Source organism: Canis lupus, chromosome 13 (assembly GCF_003254725.2).
Source record: "Canis lupus dingo isolate Sandy chromosome 13, ASM325472v2, whole genome shotgun sequence".
NCBI classification, from domain to species: Eukaryota; Metazoa; Chordata; class Mammalia; order Carnivora; family Canidae; genus Canis; species Canis lupus.
The window spans coordinates 35,039,844-35,066,486 of NC_064255.1; the positions used below are offsets into that span (position 1 = coordinate 35,039,844).

Below are 26,643 nucleotides of genomic sequence, written 5' to 3' on the forward strand. Positions count from 1 at the left end.
ATAAAGTGGCGTATTCATGCAACAATATATAAATAGCAGTCAAAAGGAGAGAACCGGATTTATATTTATCTCCAAAGCATAATGCTGATTTAAAGTTATAAAAAGACGTATTTTTAAAAAGACATATGTGATATAGAACTGCTTGTCATAAAAAAAAACTCTGAAAATAATGTTTGGTTGTAGATATAAATATAATAAAAGTAGCAAAACATGGTATGAATGATTCCATCGCCTCTGAGACTGCAAACCCCCCAAGGAGGAAGATGGGGGGACGGTGAGGACTGAGCTATTCTTCCATTTATTCTTTCAGACATCTCGCCCCTCCCAACATTTTCTTACAAAGAATGCCAAAGACAACGTTGAAAGAATTCCTATATGAGAACACCCTATATGCCCCTCGGAAGAGTCTGCTCCATTAACATTTTACTCGATGTGCCTTATCACCCAGTCTCTCCACGTTCCACCTCTTTACCATCATTAATCTTATTTTTCAGGCATTCCAAAGACCACTGCTGATACCGTGCAATCCTCCAAAGCCTCCAGTGGCATATTTGCACTTAGACCTCAACATTTGTGTACAGTTTTTCTTTTGATATAAAATTGACTTATGATGAAATGCATAAATCAAGTGCACACTTACTGAATTTTTAACAAATGTTCGATCCCTGGGTGGCTCAGTGGTTTAGCACCTGCCTTTGGCCCAAGTCATGATGCTAGAGTCCCGGGATCGAGTCCTGCATTGGGCTCCCTGCAGGGAGCCTGCTTCTCCCTCTGCCTGTGTCTCTGCCCCTCCCTCCCTCCCTTTCTCTGTCTCTCATGAAAAAATAAATCTTTAAAAACAAACAAACAAAAACAAAAAAAAATGCAAACACACGTGTAGCGCACACCGAACTACCAGGTTGTACCACAGATCTCATATGGAAAATCACACCACCCCCTTCCTGTTCAAACCCCACCCCGAGCTCCCCGGAGGCAGACAGTGATCTGCTTTTTCCACAGGAGACAGTTTGCTCATTTGGGGACTTGAGGTGAATGGAATCCCACGGTACCTGCTTTTCTCGTGGAGGCTTCCTTCATTCCATGTTACATTCCTGGGTTCACCCTACTGATGATTAGGAATGTGCTAGGTTTATTCCATGTGCAGGAAAAATGCCACCCTTTGCTTCTCCACTCTCCCGTTATGGACATCTGGGCTCTATTTTTTGGCTATGAGCATTCTTGTGTAGGTCTTTTTGTGAACAAACATTTAAATTTTTCCTGAATAAATTACTGGAGTTGGATCTGCTGGCACAGAGTAGGTGTATGTTTAGTTTTATAAGGAACTGCAGACCCTCTTCAAAGCGGCCACACTCATTCACATTCCTGACAAAGCCTGAGAGTTCCGGCGGCTTCGCATCCGCACCAACATTCAGCCCTGTAGGATCTCTTACTTCTACTGCTCTGATGAGTATGGAGTGGAGTCTCACTGTGGCTTGAATTTACATTTCCCCCACTGACTGTGTTAATGTTAGCTGGTTTTTATCATTTTATTTCCTTAAAATAAGAGAAAGACACAGACAAGAGAAAGGAATGAGGGAGAAAGACAGAAAGAGACAGAGATCTGGGGCAAATATAACCTCAGGAACAAAGAGCTTACATCTGGGACATGTGTACACTGGTTTGTAAATCATTTTCTCCATGCAGAAAGTATTTTGTAATTAAAAATAAAAATTGTAGGGATGCCTGGGTGTCTCAGCAGTTAAGTGTCTGCCTTGGGCCCAGAGCATGATCCTGGAGTCCTGGGATCAAGTCCACATCAGGCTCCCTGCCTGTGTCTCTGCCTCTCTCTGTGTGTCTCTCATGAATAAATAAAATCTTTAAAAATAAATAAATAAATAAAAATTGTATTCCACCTACATCTTATCCCAACTATAATTCCGTCTATGCAGATATGGCCCTAATATCCATCTTGGGCTGGGAGACACAGTGGGTGATCTGGGGAGACGCCTGGGTGACAGTGGGCAGGCCTGGGGATGGAGCCCCAGAGCAAAGGAACTTCTTCCCAAAGTCAGGGAACTATACCCACCTCGGGACATGCCCTCCTGGCCTGGCCTCACTCTTAGCTCTCACTTCCAACTCAGCTCCTGCTACAGGGTCCCACGGTTGACTCTGGGCCAGGGCTCGGTGGAGCCACCTCTTTGCCCTTGGGGACTGGGCTTGGAGGGGCGATTCACCTCTCCCAGACGTCTGAGCCTTGCTTGTCTTTTTGTGGAATCCTCCAAGGGACTTCCTACAGGTATGGATGCAGGTCCCACAATCGTTGCCAACTCTTCCCAGATATAGCTCTAAGAATTTAAAAGTGAAGTCTTGCCCAGGTGCTTCAGTGTCCTGAGAGGTAGTGCCTGAAAGCATGCGCTACTGCTTCCTTAGAGGGACACTACTCAGCTTCACTCTGACTTCACACTTGTCTCCAATCTGGAGCCACTTGTGATTCTTTCACCCACCCTGAATCATGACCACAATTCCCCTAAGAGGGAAATAAGACTGCCTTTCCTCTGGTATCTCAGAGGGAGGGTTATCTTGGAGCCTCCCAACAGGGGTGACAGACGCAGGGAGAGGTGGCATGTGGGAAGGTGGAGACACTCACCGCTGGCACTCGCCCGCATGCAGGATGAGCTCTTCATTGCCCCGGGCACTGACGGTCAGCTCATGCTCCGTGGAGTTGAAGACATCCAGGAGCAGATGGCACTGTCGGGTACTGCAAAGAAGACAAAAGAAAGTTGAGGATCTTCTGGAAGCCAAAGATGAGAGCAACTTAGGCTTTTTCTCCTTTCAAAAGGCCTCCCACTGCTTGAGGATGTCAGAGGTGCAGTGTATCAAAATGTCACATGCCCTGGACATAAAGGATTATAGAGGCTCACTCTGAGCTAACTGCGAACTCTGCAAAATCGGTTTGGGCATCAGATCCTGCTTGGTCCCAGGGACACACCCTTACAATCCAGGGTGCCCTTTACACACCAAGTGGCCCTGGGAAGGTAACCCAAGATCCCCAACCCCCGTGTATGTGAGGACCAGGACACCTGACCCGGAAGTAAGACAACCAGGGGACAGCATGTGCCATACAGGTGATAACTGGTCAATAACCACTGTGTTGAAGTCAGATGTCTGCGGACTTCCGCAGGTTCGGAAGCAAGGTGCTGGGCAGCTGTACGTGGAGAACGGTATCCCAGATATCTGTGTATGCACCTGCTGGAGCCTTACAGACTACACCCTCCTCCTCTTCAGAGCCATGAAGATACTGCAGGTTTACTCACTTCCACCCTCCTGAAAGCTCCACTGCTTTGATTTCTCTGGTCCACGAGGTAAGCACTAATACACCCAAGCTCCCAGTGCCCTCTGCCACAGGAGGGGTCCATGAAAGAAAGCTCTAGCCAATAAGGAGGATTTCTCTCCCAAGTAAGAAGACCTGTCCCCGAGAGAAGGTGTTCACCCTTCAGCCTCCTCATTCCCTCCTCCTGTCCACCCTGCCCTGAGATGAAGAGGAGGAGTCTGGGAGCCATGATATCGTCAGTAGCTGAAGTGGCCTCCAGACTCATCAGCAAAAACCAACCCCACATGCGTCATCTGTGTTAGCCCCCATTTGTTAGATGCCCGCTACAGTTAAAGCTTGCCTGAAGTTCACCCAGTATCTTAAATACCATGTACCACAGCAGGCACAGGGCAAGGAATCAGTAAGTGTGCGCTGATCTGAACAGGACCGGTGTGCCCACGACTGAGCAGATGTAGAAACCATCCCAGAACTCGGTACGTACTTTTTCATATGGAAAAAAAGAAAGACTCGGAGAAGGATCTCTGCTCTGGGTCTTCTTCAGCTTACTGTGTCTTTAGAACATGACCCTCCAAAGGGCATCTCAATTCTCAAATTTATGTCTCCAGGCTTTGCTGCTAGCAAAGGAAGGGCAGAGGGCAAACTTCCATGTGTGCCAGAGCTGCCTGTACTTCATTTCATCTTGACACCCTGGGAGCCTGTCCTCCCCAGACCCATTTACAGGTAAGGATAGTGAAGGGCACGGCCACACCAGCAAGGTGACCGACACTGCAGACTCAGACCTCAAAATCCTGTGCTTTTCACGTAGATGGAAATAAATATTCCAAACCTTGTTGTCTGTTCCTTCCAGAGAAGGTAACTGAGATGGAGAAGCGTGCAGTGCCCTGACTGGGGGCGTGTGCACATGCACACACATGTGCATACACACACGTACACCACCACCATCAGAAGGCCACAAGGCATCTGTGAAACACCAATTGTTCAAGCTGTGTACATGTAACCCACGCTCAGGGGAGGAAGGTAAAGCAGCAGCTTTCTCGTTTCTGCTGTGTATTGCTGTGAGGTGTTGTACCACACATCTTCGGAAAAGCAGGTTCACACTGGTTGATTCTAGGTTCTTTGGGTGGGAGTGTTTCCCCTAGAGGTTCAGCACTTGGAAAATATTCATTAGCTCTGACAGCTGCGTACAAGAGGCCTCTTCACTCCGCTCACAGAAAAATGAGCTTTCAAGAATGAAGATCTATTCTGCCTTTGTCATAACTTCATGAAATCTTTAATCACAGCAAAATCTTTCATCAGGAATGGGAATTCGTAAAACATTTATCAGAGGAGGAAAATTGAAGTGATTTTTAAAAGCAGGGAAGAAAAGACTCCAATATATGTTTCTGCTCACAGAATGCAGTAGCTAGGAAGCGGCATAGGAATGAACAGTACACCCATTTCTGTGTCCTCTATTTCTTCTGACTCACTGAATGTGGGGACCTCCTGATCCACTGTTTCTGTTCCTCCTAATTGTTGGCATCACAATGTCCTGGCAGATCTCTGCTTTCTATCTATCGCTCATAAATTAATTCGCTTTTCCTAAACTCCTAAAGGAGCATTTTGTACCCACCAAAATGTCCTTTACTCTGTGTATCTTTCTGTAACACTCTGGATGATTTTCTTCAGTTTTATGCTCCATTTGAGAACACAGTTACTTTTAATTCTAGCTTGCTTTGTTTTATTTTTTTTTCTGGTTCAATCCTTCTAAAGTATAGGGAAACCCAGGAAAGCTTTGAAGAACTAGACTGGAGTGAGTCTTAGAAGGACAGGTGCATCTGCCTGGGGAGGGGATGATGCTGTCAGGAGGACAGGAGACACACATTCCAGGCAAAGGGAGAAGCACATGCAAACCCAGCTCCACTGAGCGAGTGTACACCGTTTCCTCTGTTAAGAATTAGGAACCGTATTACTTCCTCTAAGGAATACAACATCTGCTGAGCACCTGTTGTGTACCAGGTACTGTTCCAGGCTCTGGGAATATGGAAGGGAACAAGAAAAATGGAACACCACTTTCATGGAAATCGCACTCTTGTCATGACAGAGGGCTGGGAAAGAGGAGGTAAGTTTACAAAATAAAACATTTAGTCATTTTTACAAAATGAGGAAAAACACATTCAAAAGGTTGTTGAGTAGCAGGTAAAGACACACCCCACAATCAATAACATTCCTATTTATCAACTAAAAAGTTACAAAATAATTTTTAAGAAAGTGTATTTATAGTAGCAATGCATCTAGGAATAAATCTTTTTAAAACTGTGAAATGCTTATGGAGAATAGTTTAAAAGTTTTATAGAATAGTATTAAAAGTGATGAATAAACCCAGAAGTGTATTATGCTCAAGGATGGGAAGACAATATTTTTAATTAAGTCACCTCTTTTGAAATGTCTATAAATTCAATGAAATCAAATACAAAATCCCAACAAAGTTTCAGTTTTAATCAAAGTTGACTCACTGATTTTAAAATTTGTATGTAAGACCAAAGGGCCAAGAATATACAGAACAATGGTCAGGAAGATGTTTGGAAGGGACTTGGCCAACTAGATATCAAGAACTGTTATAAAACTGTATAATGAAGGCACTGCTGGGGCCATGATATGCAAATACATCAGTGGAAAAAAATAGCCCCAAAACAGATCTACGAATATAAGGCAACTAGATAAATGACTGAAGTAGGAGTATTGATTAATGAGAAGATTCAATAAGTAGTGCTGGTACGCATGAATATGCAGACACAAAGATAAATTATATCCCTACCTCACGCCATGAACAAAAATAAATTTCAAGTAGATTTAATTGGGACGCCTGGGTGGCTCAGTGATTGAGCATCTGCCTTCGGCTCAGGGTGTGACCCCGGGGTCCAGGAATCAAGTCCCACATCAGGCTCCCTGCAAGGAGCCTGCTTCTCCCTCTGCCTATGTCTCTGCCTCTCTCTCTGTGTCTCTCATGAATAAAATGTTTAAAAAAACAAAGAGATTTAATAACTAAATGTTAAAAAATAAATTTCAAATAGATCATATAACTAAACGTGTAAATCCTATAGAAACAAAATAGGTAAACCTAAATCCAAACATTTCAAGAATTATATTAAGTATAATAAAAGGCCTAAACATTATAATTAATAGAAATTGTCAGAATAGACTAAGAAAACAAGATTGAACTGGATGTTATCTAGAAAAAATCCACTTTAAATATAATGATAGGCTAAAAATACAGGAATGGAAAAAATATGCCAAACAAACTTTAATTAAAAGAAAAAACAAACCCTGGAGTATTATATTAGTATCAGACACTTCAGGATATACTTCAGAGTAGGAAAACTATGCAGAGATAAAGAGAAAAGTTATATAATGATAAAAGCACTAATTCACTACAAATATATAATAATTCTTAACATAAATACACCTAGATACAGAAGTTTCAAAAATACATGAAGAAAAAACTGAAAGAAGAAATACCAAAGTCAGGGTTGAAGACTTCATTTCTCTCTTAGCAATCTGACACAGCAAGTAGACATAAACTCAGCGAGGCTATAGAAGAAACAACCCTATCAACCACCTGGATCTGACTGACACTTAGAGACTACTCCACCCAACAACAGAACACACATACTTCTCAAGCATTCAGCAACATTCACCAGAAGATAGACCCTATTCTAGACCATGAAAAAAAATTTCTAATGAAAACTATGTTCATAAAATCACTATACACAGGTATTTACAGCAGCTCTATTCATAATCGCAAAAAGGTAGGAACAATCCAAAATATCCTTCAACTGATGAGAGAATTCACAAACTACAGTACACCTATATAGTGGAAATCGCAACAATAACAAAAAAAAAAAAATCCAAGTACTGATATGTTCAACAATATCGGATGATCTCAAAATTAATACGGTCATTGAAAAAAGTTTACATATTGCATGATTCCATTTATATAACATTCTGGGAAAGTCAAGACAGCGATGGAGAACAGATCAGTGGTCACTGTTGAGGGGTGGGGCAGGCTAAAATTATAAGGGGTAGCACGATGAATGAATGTTTGGGGGTGTTTTTATCCTGACTGTAGTGAACACATGAATCTATGAGTTAGAATTCATAAAACTGTACATCAGAAAGTCAATTTTATTGTGTGTCAATTTAAATTTTTTTAGATTGATGGAATTTAAAAATTAACATCATAATGAATCTAATGAGCTCTAGTGCATAACATTTGTTGTGAACATCAGTTTGTATCTTGGTGGCTGTAACATCTTAGGCAAGTCATTTAATTTCTCTGAGCCTTAGTTTTTCCCCAAGGGGAGCAAGAGTGCCTATATCATATAATTATTAGGAGGCTCTAATGGAAAAATAGGTGAAAGTGCCTTACTAAATTATAAGGAGGAAAAAAACTGAAGCAGAATATTACATAGACACAAGAGGTGGTGCTTATTATTAGCTTGGTAGCTGTCAGTGGAGCAGCAAAGGGAAAGCACACAACCCTGCCAACAAAGCAATCCCAGCTAATTATTCAATATTGACTCAGCTAAAAGTGAGCATGAGAAATTCCCACGCCAAGGTCTGAGTCTGCCTAAAAACCATGGTGCCTCAACCAGAAAGTAAGCAGTGCTCTTTCTCTCCTCAACCCCCCAGAATCTGGTATCTCTGGGGCCACCCAGGATCCAAACATTAGTGTTCAGTCATTCCAAGGAGTACAGTCAAGTGAGCAAACACAAAACCGAAACATGCAGGGATGGTCACATACACCACTGGCCAAAACCATGTGGTCTTTTATCAAAATCCTGTAAGCCTTATTTTCTCAATATGTCTTCTTTCCAGAAAAAAATCAGTACCCAAGATGGCAGGAAGATGGCAGGAAGGATCTCTGTTTCTAACATATCAGTTAATAAGTTCTTAAATACTGTTTTAAAAACTTCCCTATAAGATATTTGGGATGGCCATAATTGCAAGGACACACAATAACAAATATCAGCAAGACTGTGAAGAAACCAGAACCCTCAAATACTGAGGTGGGAATGCAAAATGGTGCAGCCACTTTGCAAAACAGTCTGGCAGCTCCTTAAATAATTAAATATAGAGTTGCCATATGATCCAATAATTCCACTCCTAGGTATATCCAAGAGAAATAAAATCCTATCCACACAGGAGCTTATACAGAAATATTCAAAAGACTATTATTCATAATGGCTCCAAAATGGAATCAACCCAAATGTCCATCAACTAATGAATGGATAGACAAAACGAAATATATCCACACAATGGAATATTATTCAGCCCTAAAAATAAATGGCATGATACTTCACTGTGGGTGAACCTTGGAAACATTACACTAAGTGAAAGAAGACAGTCACACACTGCATAATCCCACTTACATAAAATATGTAGAACAGACAAATCTGCAGACAGAGAATAGATTTTCAGTTGCCTGGATGAAGGATGGGAGCCACTGGTAACGGCTATGGGGCTTCTTTTGGGAGGATGGAAAGTTCTAAATTTAGACTGTGGTGATGACTGAACAACTCTGAGTCTACTAAAACACTAAATTACAGTTTAAGTGGGTGGACTGTATGGTATGTAAATGACGTTTCAATAAAGATGCTTAAATAGAAAGCACACATTTGAGAGGCTGAGCGTCCAGGACGCAGTGTTTTCAGGAGCCCCTGGCGCTCAGAGAAAACACGCTCACAGCTTGCTCGCAGCACTGTTTCATCTTCCAACAGACCAGCACCGCACCACAGCAGCGGAGAAGACCCCACCACCCATTCTCCACTGTATCGCCCAACCTGTACTCGTAACAGACCATGGGTAAGAGACAGGAGCCAGGAAGATGAGTGTGAGATTGAGTCTCAGGTGACTGTCACCAGGTATGTGAGCTGGGCACATAAGGACACCTGTGCCTCACAAAGATAACACATAATGATGAGCACGTCCAATGTGGCTTTTCATTTTCTGGGAATGACGACGAGCCGAATTCAAACAGGATCGCTTATAGAAAAGTACTTGCAAATAGCTACCTGAAATTGCTTCATGCGTCACCACTTGAAATTCACTCTGTTATGATTAAACAAACAAACCAGTAAAACTTTAAAAATGCAAAACACAAGAATTCTAAACATAAGGTTGCAAATAAAACTCTGGCCAACTGTTGCTTTTATAGAATCTACCTTTATACATATGTTCTAATCCTTAAATCAAACATGACATAGGTACTTTTTTTTTTTTAAAGACTTCACTTATTTGAGGGAGAGTGAGAGCATAAGCAGAGGAAGGGGCAGCAGACTCCCTGCTGAGCAGGGAGCCCTATGTGGGGTTCAATCCCAGACCCCAAGATCATGACCTGAGCTGAAGGCAGATGCTTAACCAGCTGAGCCACCCAGGCACCCCATGACATAGGCACTTATAATTGAAGTCTAAAAATCAGACTTTTAAAATATATTACTGTATATTATTTGTTAATAGAAACATTTTAACTTTCTTAATTAAGTATACTGTTATAAAATGAACACCAGTATGTAACATTTCATGATACAACCATCTATGATAAAATACAAATCACTTAAAACTATTGATTTTAATAGTTTAATACTTCTTATAGTAGGACATAAAAGTCCCCTCAAGTGAACAGAAACAGAAAAATGAGAGGTAGTCACTGGGAGGTGGTACCTGGAACCAGAGAGTGCTAAATAGAGTCAGTTCCAATCTAGATGGAACTTCCAACTGCTCCAGCCCATGACAGGCTGGGTCTCACCTCCTGGCCTTCATAGGTCTGTGTTAACAGGTGGAAAGACAATGAAAGGTGTGCTCATCATTTCAGAGGATGTAAGCCAACAGGTGCTAGGGTGGGAGGGTAGATAAAGCTCCCTCCAGCACATCATGCTAACTCACTGAACTGCCATGGCACCTGGGGGCAGAGGGGCTGTGTGTGGCCGGCAACACTAGCCAGATAGGTTCTCCAAGAAGCAAGGCAGCCCTCCTTGTATGCCCTGGGCACTCCTCACAGCCCTGCCTCAATGACCACCAAGAGAGGGGCACTGATGCAGCGGCGGGTTTTCCTGTCTCATGGCCCACCTAGATGAGTTCACTAGCTGAACCACCCGTTGGCCTCTCACACAAGGCATGAAGGTGAGTCCCCCACTCTGCGCTGGACCATCCTCCTGGAGAACCTGAGATGTGAAGCCCCCACTGAGAGCCACATCTAAACAATACAAGTACCAAAGAGGGAGCAGGACAGCTTGTGTCAGAGACACATGGGGCTCTCCCAAACACAGACACCAGAGCAAAGCACAGGGCACAGCTCTCCAGGAGCTCTGTATCGGGGGACCAGTCCTCTCATGGCCTACTACGTCTCCTTGATGTTAAATACCTTGCTATTGTCTCTATGTTAGACAAAAAAATTTGAAAAGTTCATTAAATATTACAAAGGGAGGTCTTAATTTGGCACTTCAGGTAATTTTCTCAATATTTATTTCCTACATTTCCCAACTGCAGACCTATTTTATATCCTACTGGGGAAGGTGGGATGTGGGCTACATAGGATCACTCTGTACGTTTTTGCAACTTCCTATAAATCTATAACTGTTACAAAATAAATTGAAAAAAGTGATTCAGGTCTGAATCAAACCAACAGAATTCTAAACGTCATTTCGTTTCCTGTCCTTTCAGGAGAGGAGGAAAGAGTCTTTTGCTTCCTATGTGTAGCTGGTAATAAGTACTCCTGTGTAAAAGATGAAGCTGCTTTCTGGTGCTTGCTGGGCAGGCGGGGCCAAGCCAGGCTAATACACAGCCCCATCAGCAGCCGCCACGGTCCACCCCAGCACCCCGCCCTGCCCATGACTCCCCATCACGGGACCTCATGAACTGTCCTGCCTCCACTTCCCCTAAGAACTCCTGTCAGACCTCCTATAACCACCCCATGCAAATTCAGCCGTTTTCTTCAAAGTTCCCACCACACACTGTTCACATCCCCACTGTAGCACCTCTTTAACAATTCCATTGAGTACCGACTGCTTATTTTACTGGCTTGGTGCTACCGATACAGAGTGAGTCCAGAAGCGCCTGCCTGCAGGGAGCAGACGGGAAGGTGGGGAACAGGCAGACAGACCTCCCAGGTGTGCTAGCTGAGTGACAGCCTAAGAAGTCCGTAGGGCCCGCTGCAGCAAAGCTGTTTGTTCTGTGTTCAAATCACCAATTCACCCCCTTCTCCCTCAAATCTGGCACACAATTAGAACACGTACATGTGCACACGCAAGCAAGAAAAAGGATGACCACCCTTTTGCAATTATCTACCTTGCATCAGGCACTATATGTTAGTACTTCACATACATTTTGCAAACCCTACCACAACTCTGCAAGATCAATGTTATCTGTGCTTCAAGATAAAGAAATAAAAGCCATTTGCTCAAGACCGCAATGCAAATAAGCAGTAGAATCAAAATCTGAAATCAGATACAGGTACATTTCCTTCTGAATCCTCGCGCTTGTTAAAATTCTAAATTCTTGTTAAACTTAAAACCAACTTAATAAATAAACCTAGCAACTTGAAAAAGATCGACCATGATAAAACCCAACATTAAGATTGCCTTTATTATGAGTCTGTGAGCACATGTTCCCCACGGGGTTGGGCTATCTTACCCCATGGGGGGAAATGGAATATATCTAAGTGGCCAGGGATAAGTGCTGTGATGTGTCAAGTGGTATGATTTCTATTAATAATGTAATAATGATTACACCCTATGCCCTGCTCAGAGGAGAGTATTTTTCACACAACTCAGAGTAGCAATGCATGAGATTGGATCATTTATTTTAACAGGCTAGAAAAAGATTGCTCCCCAGGAGAGAGGAGGGTTGGGCACAGAGACAGGGGTGGCATAGCCCAATCCATTTCAATCTGGTCCCTAACAACATACCAACCAGCTTTGTATTAAAAAAAAAATCAATCTCAAAATAACTGATCCCCTAAATAAAAGTCAGCTGAGACCCGTGTATACCCAAGGGAGAAGAGGGGAGAAGAGCCATGAGAATCACCCCACCCCGCCATCTATACTGTGCTTTGCTGTCAAGAACGCACCTGCCTCCTCCATGGCATAACCTGCTTCTAGTAACAGCCCAGTGAGGTGAGCAGGACCACGCTGAGCACCCCAGTCAGCGGCAGGAAGGTGGACCTGGGGGAGCCAGGTCCTCCAAAGATGTGGCAGGGGTAAGGGGCAGAATAAGGAACCGAGCACTCCCCGTTCAGAGGACAGCTGGCAGAAAGCCTGGGTTTGGGTGCCAAGAACGTTCTAATGCACACCATATCTCCTCCACTCGCGGACCTGCAGCTCAGGTTACAGCGACATCCTCAGACAGCAATGCCCACTTCAAAGGGTTCTCTGGAGTTTAAAGGGACACCGAGCCCAACAGACCCAGGACACCCCCGAGAATACAGTAGGCCCTGAATAAATAGGATTTCCCTTCCCCCTTTTTCTCCGTTTTAAAACACTCTCATTTAGGGGATCCCTGGGTGGAGCAGTGGTTTGGCGCCTGCCTTTGGCCCAGGGCACGATCCTGGAGACCTGGGATCGAATCCCACATCAGGCTCCCGGTGCATGGAGCCTGCTTCTCCCTCTGCCTGTGTCTCTGCCCCTCTCTCTCTCTCTCTGTGACTATCATAAATAAATAAAATAAAATAAAATATTAAAAAAAAAACACTCTCATTTAAAAACTACCAGTGAGAAAAACTTCATAAATTATCAATATTCATGAGAGGAACAGATACACAAACCATCCCAAGGAGCAAAACGATGGAATATCCATTTGTATTTTGGTTTCAGAGTAGAGGAGGTTCCATTTATGCCAGCAACAGTTATCTTTTGATGTCTATGTGGCTTCTTTGTGCACCAAAATCAGCTTGAATCTCTACACAGGCCCCACATACAGCAGGTCATCCAGCTGGCTGTGCTGCAGAGGCCTTGAAGCCATGATACATGGATGCCAGTCTGTCACCAGCAAGCTGTGAGGACCCAGGCAAATCACATAACGTCTCTGGACCTCGTTTATAATGCAAATGTGTGGAAATAGGACATCTCTGGGGATGCCTGACTCTAAAATGACATGATGCTAACAGAAAAATCTTCATCTGTGAGCAAGATGGAAAATAATGAATTCACAATACACTGTGTCACGTCAACTTCAATAAAGTGCAAAAATTGAATGCCCAAATTAAATGCATGATAATTCTGCTATATTCTAGGCCATGCGATTTATATGGGTCTCTAAGGAAAATAGAGCCTAAATAATTTTTTTTAAAGTCATGCCTTTAACACAAGAGACATCTGAATAAATGTAGTCTTGGTATTTTACACTATGGATCTTGATCTTCTTCTTGTTTCGATGAGGTTATGTCTCGATAAACCCATAAGTTGAAAATATCCTAAGTTGAAACGTGTTGAATGCACTAGCCTACCAAATGTCACACTAGGTCTGGCCTACCTTAAATGCATTCAGAACACTTACATTAGTCTACAGTTGGGCAAAAACATCTGGCAATGCCTATTTTATGGTATCTCATGTAATTTATTGAACTCTGTGCTAAAAAGTGACAAACAGAAGGGCCGTGTGTGTGCAGAACGGCTGCCAGTCTGCCAGCTGTCGACACTCGTGGAGTTCACTGGCTGACTGAGGGCCACAGCTCCCTGCCTCTGCCCAGAATGACAAGCAAGTATCCACACATCACTGGCCCTGGAAAGCATCCAAATTCCAAGTTTCAAGAATGGTTTCTACTGAATTCGGATCACTTGCACACCATTTTAAGGTTAAGAAATCTTAAGTCAAGTCATCGTTAAGTCAAGGACTTCCTATACTCATTCAAACATTTCTTTAGTTTCATGTGGCCATGGGCCACAGGTGCCGAGCCTTGAGGTCCATGATTAAAAACCTGGCTCAGGACTGCACAGAGCACAAAATCTGGCCAAGGAAACAGAAGCCCCATGTTGGCAACACTCCCCTACTCCTCCCAGGGAATGGGTGGGTAATAGGTGGTAAAACCCTAATTCTTCAAGAATTAGGACACTGGTTCATTTCTTATGCCACCTTCCCAGGCTTCTCCAGTATTTATGTGTGTATACACATACACACACACACACACACTTTTTAAAGATTTTATTTATTCATGAGAGACACACAGGAAGAGGCAGAAACACAGGCAGAGGGAGAAGCAGGCTTGCTGCAGGGAGCCCACTGTGGTACTCAATCCTGGGACTCCGAGATCATGCCCTGAGCCTAAGGCAGACACTCAACTGCTGAGCTACTCAGGCGTTCCTATATATGTATCTTTTACACATGAGCAACAAAATTTTAAAGTCAAGGTATAATTTAGATACAATGAAATAATGAGCTTTATGTTTGCCTACAATCCTGTAACCCTCACCTGCATCAGGATACACAACATTTCATCAGCTCAAAAAGACACTCTTCCTTCTAGGGTGACAACCTGCTGAAGTTTGCTCAGCACTGCCAGTTCTCCGAGGGCAAGAGTATCTCAGAGCTAAGACCTGGGAAGTCCCAGGCAAAGTGGGACAGTCAGCAACCTGATCCCCACAAGTCAATTCCTGCCCTGGGCCACCTCAACCTATGGCCAACCACGGTTCAGACTTCTTTTTCCAGACAATGAGTTTTCCTGTTCTAGAAACTGGTATAAATGGAGTCATACAGAGATTAGCATCATGATTTTGAGATTATTCCATGTTGTTGCACATCCCAGTAGCTTATTTTATTTGAAGACTATTCCTCTGCATGGATATGTCACAGATCGTTTATCCATTCCACTGCCGACAGGCATTTGGTGTTGTCTCCAGTTTGGGGTTATTACAAAGAAAGCAGTTATGAAAATTCTTGTAGGAATCCTTTTGTGAATATAAATGTCTATTTCTCTTGAGCAAGTACCTGCTAGGTCTTTGGGTAGGTAGGTGCCACACTCCATGAGGAATTGCCTGACCAATGTGTGAAGTGGTGGTGCCATGTTATACTCCCAGAAGTAATTTACGGAGCCTCCAGCTGTTTCACGTTCTTACCAGCGTTTGGAATGGTCAGTCTGTCATTAGAGAGTAGACAGTGGCATCTAACTGTGGTTATAATTTGTACTTCCTGATGATGAGTGATGTTGAGTACCTTCAGGTAAGTATGAGCCATCTGTATATCTTCCTTTGTGAATATCTGCTCAAATCTTCTGCCCATTTTTTGATGGTCTCAGTGTCTATTTTTAAATACTTCACGATGTATGTCAGATACAAGACTTCTGTGGCACAAATATGTAGCACACATTTTCTCCCAGCATGCAGCTTGCCTTTTGAGGAGGTGAAGTTTTTAATTTTAACAAAATCCATTTTATCAACTTTGTTTTATGGTTACTAGTTTCTGATCCCATCTGAGAAATCTTTGCACCAAAGTTACAAAGATACTTTGTTACTTTTTCTTTGAAAAGGGTTATAGTTTTTTTCATTTAGGTCTAGAAACCATCTCAAATGAATTTTTGTATGTGATGTGATCTACAGGTGAAAGCTATTTTTCCCCCCACATATGTATCCAGTTCTTCCAGCACCATTTCTTGAAAAACCTTTTCATTCCACATCAAGTTCTTTTCATGCCTTCTTAAAAATCAGTTGGTCAGGGGCACCTGTGTGACACAGTTGGTTAAGTGTCTGAATCTTGCTTTTGGCTCAGGTCTGATCTCAGGGTCATGAGATCGAGGCCCACGACAAGCTCTAAGCTTAGTGTGGAGTCCACTTAAGCTTCTCCCTCTCCCTCTGCCCCTCCCCGCTGTGCTCTGTCTCTCTCTCAAATAAATAAATCTTTAAAAAAAATCAATTGGTCATATATGAGAAAGCCTATTTCTGGACTATTATGATCCATCAATCCCTTTGTCTACCTTTATAACGATAATACTTTCTTAATTACTGTAACATTATATTAAGTCTTAAAATCGTACCCTACACCCTCCAACTTATTTTTTTGTCAAGACACATGTCTGGTCCATTGGCAAAAGCCAGTTTCATCTTGAAGTAATTTCTTTAAAAAACTTGTCAGCTGCACTAAAACAAACAAACAAACAAACAAAACAAAATCCCTGGGATTTTCATTGGAATTACACTGAATTTATAATCCAATTTGGGAAAACTGGTATCTTAGTAATAATTGATTCTTCCAATCAACAAACATGGTATACCTCCCTAATTATTTAAGTGCTAATTTCCCTGACCTGTGCTTTATCATTTACAAGGTAGAGACCATATTTAAAAAGATTTACCCTTAAATGTTATATTTTTTATTACATTTTCAAAATTTCATTTCAAATTAATTGCTAGTATATAAAACTACAACTGATTCCTGAATATGGTATCATCCCACAATCTTACTAACTTGACTTATTAGTGCTTATAATATCTTTGCGTGGTAATCTCTTAGAATATTTATGTGATCACATGTATCATGCAAACACGTGAAAAATAACTGTATTTCACTTCCAATTTGTATTGCCTTAATTATTTTGTCATCTCACTGCTCTGATTAGGTAGGACTGGTAGAAAAGTAATGAATACATTGGCAAAAGCAAACATACTCACCCCAACTGATCCTGATCATAGAGGAAAAGTGCTCAGTCTTTCACAATTAAGTACAATGTTAACTATATAATTTGAGGGGTTTTTAGATGGCCTAGACTAGGTTGCCAGAAGTTCTACAAACCTTGTTTATGGACACTTTCTATCATAAGTGTTGAATTTTGTTATATGGTTTTGTTGTTGTTGTTCAACTGACCGTCTCATTTTTCTCCTTTATTCTATCAGTATATAACTTAATGGGCTGATTTTTCAATGGTAAAGCCACCTTTTGTTGCTGGATGAAACCCAAACTGTTCATCTTGTGTTCTTTGATATTGCTGGAGGTGATTCATTAATATTTGGTTCTGAATTTTTATAATTATGCATATGAGGACACTGTCACAATACTTACTCTCTCATAATGTCTCTGTGGATTTGGCATCACGGTGAAGACAGTGTCATAAAATGAGAATGTGAAGTATTCCCTCCATTGTCTACTTCTAGAAGAAGTTTTGTAGAAGTAGTAGTATTTCTTTCTTAAATGCTTGATGTAGGGATGTCTGGGTGGCTCAGTGGTTGACCATGTGCCTTCAGCTCAGGGCATGATCCTGGGGTGCAGGATCAATTCCCACATCAGGTTCCCTGTGGGGAGGCTGCTTCTCCCTCTGCCTGTATCTCTGCCTCTCTCTCTCATGAATAAATAAATAAAATGTTTTTTTAATAAAAGCTTGATGTATTTCATAGTGAAACCATCTGAGCCTTATGTTAGCTTTAGTTAAGAATTTAAACTCTAACTGGTATGTGGCTATCTCAGGGACTATTTCTTCTCATGTCAATTGTAGTAATTTTTGTCTTTCAAAACATTTTTGATTTGTAAAATTTATTGGAATATGATTTATCATAAAATACTTATTATTCTTTTATTAGTATGTGTAGAATCTGCAATGATTCATTCACAGTATTAGGAATTGGTGCTTTCTCTTTTGATTGTTCTGGCTATGGTTTATTAATTTTATTAATCTTTCCAAATAATCAACTTTTGGTTGCATTGACTTTTTTTTTCATTTTCTATTTCATTGATAACTACTCTTTACTATTTTTTAGAACCAAACTTTTTTTTATGGAAACAAAAGAAAAAATATAGTTTAATGGTCAGAGCAAATTATAAACCCAGAGTCAAGTCTTGAGTGCTTAATATCTAAAATGTACAAAGATGTGTGGTTGAAACATTTGCTCTCTATAACAATCCTCATTTTAACTTTTTTCTTTCCTTTTTTTAAAAAATTCAATTAGCCAACATATAGTACATCATTAGTCTCAGATGGAGTTGCATGTAACATCCAATGCTCACCACATCAGACGTCCGTCCTCCTTAATGCCCATCATCCAATTACCCCATCCCTCCACCCACCACCCCTCCAGCAACCCTCAGTTTGTATTCCAGAGTTAAGAGTCTCTCCTGGTTTTGTCTCTCTTATTTCTTCCCAGTTTTCCCTCCCTTTTCTTATGATCCTCTGCACTGTTTCTTACATTCCACATGATTGAAACCACATGGTAATTGTCATGCTCTGACTGACTTATTTCACTCAGCATAACACCCTCCAGTTCCATCCATTTTGATGTAAATGGTAAGTATTCAGCCTTTCTGATGGCTGAGTAATGTTCTTTGCATATATAGACCACATCTTTTTTATCCATTCATCTGTTGATGGACATCTCAGCTCCTTCCAAGTTTGGCTATTGTGGACACTGCTACTATGATTGCAAGTGCCCCTTTGGATCATTACATTTGTATCTTTGGGATAAACACCTAGTAGTGCAATTGTTGGATTGTAGGGTCGCTCTATTTTTAACTTTTTGAAGAACCTCCATACTGTTTTCCAGACTGGCTGTACCAGTTTGCATTTCCACCAACAATGAAAAAGGGTTCCCCTTGTCCACATCCTCGCCACTATTTGTTGTTTCCTGTCTTACTAATTTTAGCCATTCTGACTGGTGTGAGGTGGTATCTCAGTGCAGTTTTGATTTATATTTCCCTGATGTCAAGTGATATTGAGCATTTTTTCATGTGTCTGTTGGCCATTTGTACATCTTCTTTGGAGGAATGTCCATTCATGTTTTCTGCCCATTTCTTGATGGGATTCTTTGGGGTTTTTTGGGGTGTTGAGCTTGATAAGTTCTTTAAAGATCTTGGATATTAGCCCTTTATCTGATCTGTCATTTGCAAATATCTTCTCCCATTCCACAGGTTGTCTTTTAGTTTTGTTGATTGCTTCCTTTGCTTTGCAGAAGCTTTTTATCTTGATGAAGTCCCAATAGTTCATTTTGCTTTTGTTTCCCTTGCCTTTGGAGACATATCTAATAAGAAGTTGCTGCAGCTTCTGCTGTTCTCCTCTAGGATTTTGATGGATTCCTGTCTCACATTTAGGTCTTTCATCCATTTTGAGTTTATCAGTGTGTATGATGTAAGAGAATGATCCTGTTTCATTCTTCTGCATGTGGCTGTCCAATTTTCCCAGCACCATTTATTGAAGAGGCTGTCTTTTTCCATTGTATATTCTTTTCTGCTTTTTCGAAGATTAGTTGACCATAGAGTTGAGGGTCCATTTCTGGGTTTTCTATTCTGTTCCACTGATCTATGCATCTGTTTTTGTGCCTGGATCATACTGTCTTGATGATCAGAGCTTTATAATATAGCTTGAAGTCAGGGATTGTGATGCCACCAGCTTTGGTTTCCTTTTTCAACATCCATCTGGCTGTTCGAGGTCTTTTCCAGTTCCATACAAATTTTAGGATTATTTGTTCCAGCTCTGTGAAAAATGTTGATGGTGTTTTGATCAGGATTGCAGTGAATGTGTAGATTGTCCTGGGTAACATAGACATCAAAATATGTATTCTTCCAATGCATGAACATGGAATATTTTTCCATCCCTTTGTGTCTTCCTCAATTTCAATTTTTCTAACATAAATATTTAGTGTCCTATAAATATCAGGTAGCTGGAATTATTTACTACAACTGATCATGTTTCCTATATTTGTATTAATTTTCTGTCTAGCTTGTTCTATCATATACTAAGATACAAGTGTCAAAATATTCAACTATAATTGTGTCATCTTCCATTTATTCCTGACATTAAGTATATTTGCATTTAGGATTGTTATGTACTCTGGAGGACTTGAACATTCTATCAATAAAAATTATCCTATCTCTTTTTCTCCTCAAAGTCTACTTGTTTGATATTAATACATTCACATCAATTTTCTGTTTGCATGGCATATCTTCCCCCATCTTTGTGCTTTTCATCTGTAAATGATTGTGAGTTTCTGATAGAAAACATGTAGTTGACTCTAGTTTTTTTTTAAATACAGTCTGACAACTTCCACTTTTAAATATAGTCTTTTATCCATTTACATTTAATGTAATTCTTGGTATACTGGATTTAAGTCTATCATGTTGCTCTTTTTTTTTTAATTTTTATTTATTTATGATAGTCACAGAAAGAGAGAGAGAGAGAGAGAGAGGCAGAGACACAGGCAGAGGGAGAAGCAGGCTCCATCCGGGAGCCTGACGTGGGATTCGATCCTGGGTCTCCAGGATCACACCCTGGGCCAAAGGCAGGCGCCAAACCGCTGCGCCACCCAGGGATCCCTATCATGTTGCTCTTTGTTTCCTATTTGACTGTATGTTTCTAGTTCTTTCCACCCTTCTTGCCACCTCTTCCTCCCATTTTGTATTTTTTAGTAACCCATTTTCTCTCTTCTGGTTTATTATCCATACTTTAAGTGGTTGCTAAAGGGTTTACAATATGCACCTTTAACTTATGAAATGGCTGAAGTTGGAATGTGGTAACACATAAATGTAAGACCTATCATTCCTCCTCCTCTGTTTCCCTCTAGTTTCTCTGCACTATTTCCTGTTGTATATTTTACTTCAGTGTATGATGTGCACGACAAAATTAAATGCTTTTTCCCTTAAATAGTCAATAGTCTTTTAAAGAAATTAAGGAGCAAGGGGAACAATCTTTTATATTTATTCACTTGCTATTTCTATTTCTGGGATTCGACATTCCTTAATATAGACCCATGTTTCCATTTGGTATTATTTCTGCCTGATGAGCTTTTACCAGGCTGATGAAACATAAGAACTATGCTCTATCCATCTCTTACCCCACTGAATGCTTTATATAGCACGTGAAATGTTGGAGGTATTGATTTTAGCAATAAATGAAACATTGAAGGTGCTGGCTTAAAGGTTTACAGTCTGGAAAGTACTTTATTAAAAGTACAGAGACCCATAGAAGTATCAACCCATTCTCTCTAGTCATGCTCAGGAAAATTTTACAGAAAAGGTGATAGAGATCATCAATAGCCAACAAACATTTTTCAAAAGGTTAAGTAAAGGAATGACAGTCTGAGAAGTTTTAGAAAAAGATGTATGTACATGCATATTGCAGGAAACTGTCTTGACATACCCAGTGAAAATCTCCATGTGATGTGTGGAGAACTGGGAGCTAAAGAGAAAGGTCTGGGCCAAATTTGTAAGTATACTGAATATCATAGTAGGGACTTCCAACTTTACTTCCTGAGTACTGGGTAAGTCTTTAAGCCAGACAGTAACGTGGGGACATTTGTATTTACAGGATGATGTAGGAGCAAAACTGGAAGCAGGGGAACCACTCAGGCAACTATTCCTAGAGTCCCAAGGAAAGTAACCAAGATGGTGCACTGGAGTGCAGAGGGAATAGGAAGACACTACAGAGGTTCAATCCACAGATCTGGGGAGGCTTAGACCTAGCAGGCATGGAAAGGGAGGATCAGAAGAAATCCACTCTAAATCCCAAGAGCAGTTAAAAGAACACACAGGCCAACAGAAAAGAGAGTAGGGTCAACGGGCGGGGAATGTGGGAGCAAAACAGCACTTGTGCCAACCACCAACTCTCCCAAGTGTGTGTTTGCTCCATTCCACATGGTGGCATTTTTCTCATCTTAGACTGTCATTTAGAGCAGCAGGTGCCATGACATGCAAGCTAGATATCAAGAGGGGGTGAAAAATCCAACTCGGTGACAACCTGTGCTACTTCCAAGAACTATTTATATGAGCAGTGGCAGCAGGCGATGAAGGGATGAGAAGGGAACACGGCAGGTACATCATGGAGCAGCCCTAATGCACAGGAAGGGCCTGAAACACTCAACAGCGAACAGCGTCTGGCAGCAGTCCTGGCCACAGTTCCCCCAGGGCCAAGCGCTTTGATGCTTTATACAACAAATTCAAAACAGAGGCAAGCCTTGGCAAGAAAGACTATTACTCCACAGACTGAAAAAGTGACAGATGATGAAATGTGATGCTAAAAAGCCCAAGCTAAGCCATTAATTCTTGTGAAGCCATTCTCCAGTGGCTGGGAAGAAGAATAGTCTTTTCTATAAACTAAAACTACACTCATTATTTGGGGCTGTATCACTTTAAAGGGAGTTTTATATCAACGTTAACATGGGCAACAACACTCGTCTATTTTACCCTGTGGAGGATAGAACCCACTGGTGGGGGGAGGGTGATGCTAAATGTGACGCTCTTTCCCCAGCTCGAGGCCACAGAGGTGCTTGCCACCAGTGCCACCTTAACTCTAAGAATACCACCACTATCCCACTGGATCCTGCACCAGTACGTAAGGCACCACCAGACATGAAAATATGCAAGTACTCAATGGTAATCAGCACCTGCTTTCCACAGGCTGCTGGCCACCAGGGCAGGAATCTGAGCAGCACAGTGACTCCAGTTGGTAGAAACACCATCCACCACTTTCAGACCCCACCACTCCCAGTTCACGCTAAGTCAAAGTTTGAGATGGGAAATGTCATTCTCCCACTTTAGAGAAGAATACCTCTAGGACCTCTGGTCGCTTTTGGGTTTGAAGTAGACACACTGTCTCATTTCTTTCCCCCTGAAGGAAGATCATGCCTGGAGAGATAAATAGGAGAGAAAACTTCTGTGCAAGAAGGTCTCCCTGGGCAGAAACAGGTCAGTGCTCCCGATGGCTGTGAACAGAGGTGCCCAGATGCTGGACAGCGTGGCTCTGCACACAGTTTTACTGGGATGCCAGCAATGACATAGAAAAAGAGGTAGGACTCCTCCAGGAGTGCCCAAGACATGCGGCTATCTGCTGAGCCCCCTACTAACAGGAGAGCTGAACCAGACTAAGGCCAGGACCAGGCTCAGAGCAATGAGTGGGAAACGTGTCCTGTACAATGATGCCCACAAACAAGCATGTTGCAATGTAAGCATCATTATTATGCCATCTTGTAAGGTATAAAGCCCATCCACTCACAACTAACTGAAAAAAAAAAAAAAAAAAAAAAAAAAAAGCATTTCTGTACAATGACTGCTTTTCTGTTACACAACCTAAATCCCAGCGACGCTAAGCAACTTGGCACAATGGTTTGGATTTGACTAGAGGTGGGACCAAGATGAAGTCAGAATTCCCAGTGCAGTGCTGCCACACCCTAGAGAAAGGCCATCACAGGGCAGAGACTCATTTACCTGGTTGCCGGCAGAGTACTGACTCGAGTGAAGAATACAGATGGCTCAGCTTCCACATGCAGCCCCAGGGAGAGGTTTCTGTAATATCCTTCAACGTGGCCTGGACCTCCGGAGTATTTGAAGTTCAGGATAGCTTCCAGGGTCTAAAATGATGTAAAAATGATAGGTTAACAATCCCTAAGTTGATCAGCATTCTTCCAGAAGGCAGACTTCACTTAGGTAAGGCTGAAGATAACCCCACCTGGGCAACTCCAATACCTGGCACCTGCACCATCTTTCCTGTGACGTCCTCTGTCTGCATTAACAATTTCCAGCCCAGATACACAAATGGGAAAAGATTCCAAAATTATCCTGTGGTTCACAGAGCATTTTAGAGACAAAAACACATTTCAATCAGCATCACTTAAACATACAGATGAGGAAGGTGGGGAGAGGTGGCACTTCTATCAGGAAGGTAGAGTATGGCTCCCAGGCCAACAGTCAGTATAGCAGATGGGCTATAAACTCATGACACTTCCTTGAACCCAGGAAAACCATAGAGCCAGAAGGCCAAGGAGGTACAAGGCCCTTCCAGAAGGTAAGGGTAGGGACATCTTCTCAGCACGTGTAGAGCCAGCCATCATACAAATCAGTAGGAAGGAATCAGCTCAACCTTAATCAACTGCTAAAGGCTGAGTAGGGGCTCTAATAATAGTGGAGACCTCCCCTGGAAACCCAGACCAGAAGGTAGTTCCCACCCCCTCCAGGCTCTTCACCATGGACCTCCCAGGGTAAACACACAAAGGACTGGCCACGGTGCAGCAGAACAGAGGGAGTCTTCCTTAGTAGCACAGGCCCGGAGGAAGAGCTTTCCTCAGTAGCCAATGAAGGAAAGGTAAGAAACCAAAACCCCAGGCCCAACCTCACACTCCCCTCTCATCCTCATCCACACCTTTCTTTCTCCTCTGAAGCAAAACCCTAAGCTGCTGGAGGAGGGGCAAACAATGTCAAGGGCACAAAGGCAGGGATAAATATCCATTTTAGTGAGGAGAAAGGCAAAAGCTAGTCCTGAGCCAGAATCCTGCACCGGCGATGTTAGAGATGTCCCACCAGTGAGCAGAGCTGGAAACCCACTTATCCACAAGGCACACCAGATACTAGGCAGAGATGGGCTGCTATGTGGGGGAGGAGCAGGGATGCCCAGGGAGCCCAACACATGAGACCCAGGTGCACAGTACAGGACCAGGACAGCAGAGAAGCCCCATCTGCTCCTGGCACCAGCACCAGTGGGGAAGGAACAAAGGTGTGGAAAGACCCCACTCATGGTGGTGGCATGCATAGAGGGCTGAGGATGGTGGATGAGAGTTCTGGGAAAAGCTCCTGGCACTCAGCAGCCCCTATTTCCTCCCCCCACACAAGACAACACCAGAGGAATTTTGCAGCCTGTGGTGCACCCAAGTAACTATAGCAACAAGAAATCTCAAACCCAGCTCAGTTCCTCACTAGAGTGACTCAACCTTCCACAGTAAAGTTCTAACACAGGCATCAGCAAACTACAGCCCCGAGAACAGTTTCTACAGTCTTAAAAGGTTGTAAAACAACAACAGAAAACAAAGAACATATGACACCGACCATTTATGGCCAGCAAAACTGGAATATTTACTATGTGGTTCCTTACGAAGAAAAGCTTGCTGATAAACTGTAGGAAGAAAACGGGAGTAGATCTTAATGATCTGCATTAGGGTATGTGTCACAGATACGACACCTTTAAAAGCACCAGCAACAAGAGACAAAAGGCCGGTGTTAGGAAAATCCAAGGAAGGCAGACTTCAGGAAGAAGGGCCAGAGCTCGCACTGCTGCAGCCCAGCTATGGGTAAACAGGTCTGAGCAAGTGCTCGTGTCTGGCCTTCAGCTGATTATGGATGACACTCGTGGAAGTCAGAGCACCCTGAGCGCAGACAAACAGGTGTGGCTCAGGCAATCGCCACCCAGGGCTTCACAGCCACGTGCACCTGGTGGGGCCCAGGTATCCTGCCGCCTGCTCAGAGCAAAATGAAGCCACGCTTCCAAAAGGACCGGAGGAGCTACCTGCCTTCCTCTCTATGTTCAAGAGTCCTGTCGGTAACCCTTCCTGGCAAGACACAGTGTTTAGCCTTCGATCCGCGTCTTTCATTGCCCTATGTCTTTCTTCCAGTGCAGAGGCAGCCACAGCTACAGTCTTTTTTAAAATGAAGAACACAACCTATATATGTGCATGTTGTCATAGGAAGGGCATCTGAAGGAGGACGAGGACTGTCCTGTGTGAAGGCCAGAGTGGAGAGACTCCACCGTGCAGTGGGCAGAGAACAGGTCTGGGGGTCAGTGAAGCTAAGTGTGACCCCCTGGTTCCAGGAGACCCTGGGCACGTGTTCCCTCCATTCTCAGCCTGCTTCTCCACTGTGACATGGGGACAATAGTGAATACCTAGCTTGGTAGACTTCAGCGCAGATTCATTGAGAAAATGTAGCCAAAGAACAGGTAGACATTCATTAAACAAATCCCTTTCTCCCTCTGTAACCTCACCATCTGATACCCTGAGGCAACATGGCTTAAAATGGGAAGAAATGGGAAATGCATTTCAGTGCTATTTTTTTACCCTCCCCCCATTTTTTATCATAAGATATATATAATAAAATTTATCATCTCAACCATTTTTAAGTTACGGTTCCATGGCATGATGTACATCTGCACAGTTGTGCAACTATCACCACCGTCTGTCCATATCCAGAACTTTTTCATTTTCGTGAACTGAAACTATGTCCCCATTAAACACTTAATCCCCCCCAACCTCCCCCAACTCTTGATACCACCATGCTTGTTCTGTCTCTATGAATTTGAGGACTCTTGGAACCTCATGTAAAAAGACCCCTAGCTTTTGTCCTTTCATAACTAGTTTATTTCACTCAGCTGCATGTCTTCAAGGGTCATACATGTTGTAACTTCCATTTTAAAGCTGGATAATACTCCACTGCACGCAGAGGCCACATTTTGTTCATCCCAGGTATCTGTTGATGGACACCTGGGTTTCTCCTACCTTTCAGATATTGTGAATAATGCTGCCATGAACATGGGTGTACAGATATCAGGCCTGAGATGATGCTTTCAATCCTTTGGGTATTCATTTATTTACATGTATTTAATTGTTTGAGGAATCACCATCCCATTTTCCACA

The 26,643-nt window shown here is 42.4% G+C and overlaps 1 protein-coding gene across 2 annotated transcripts in view; it reads right to left on the minus strand.

Moving 5' to 3' along the window:
• The window catches only part of TRAPPC9 (trafficking protein particle complex subunit 9), a 543,982-nt gene that overhangs the window by 176,264 nt on the left and 341,075 nt on the right, over nt 1-26,643 (minus strand). For both annotated transcript variants that reach the window (XM_025450136.3, XM_049092784.1), the window contains 2 exons: nt 23,453-23,595; nt 2,627-2,737 (listed from right to left, as the gene is read on the minus strand). In XM_025450136.3, the coding sequence (XP_025305921.1) occupies nt 2,627-2,737; nt 23,453-23,595 (254 nt within the window). The remainder of the gene's footprint in view (nt 1-2,626; nt 2,738-23,452; nt 23,596-26,643) is intronic.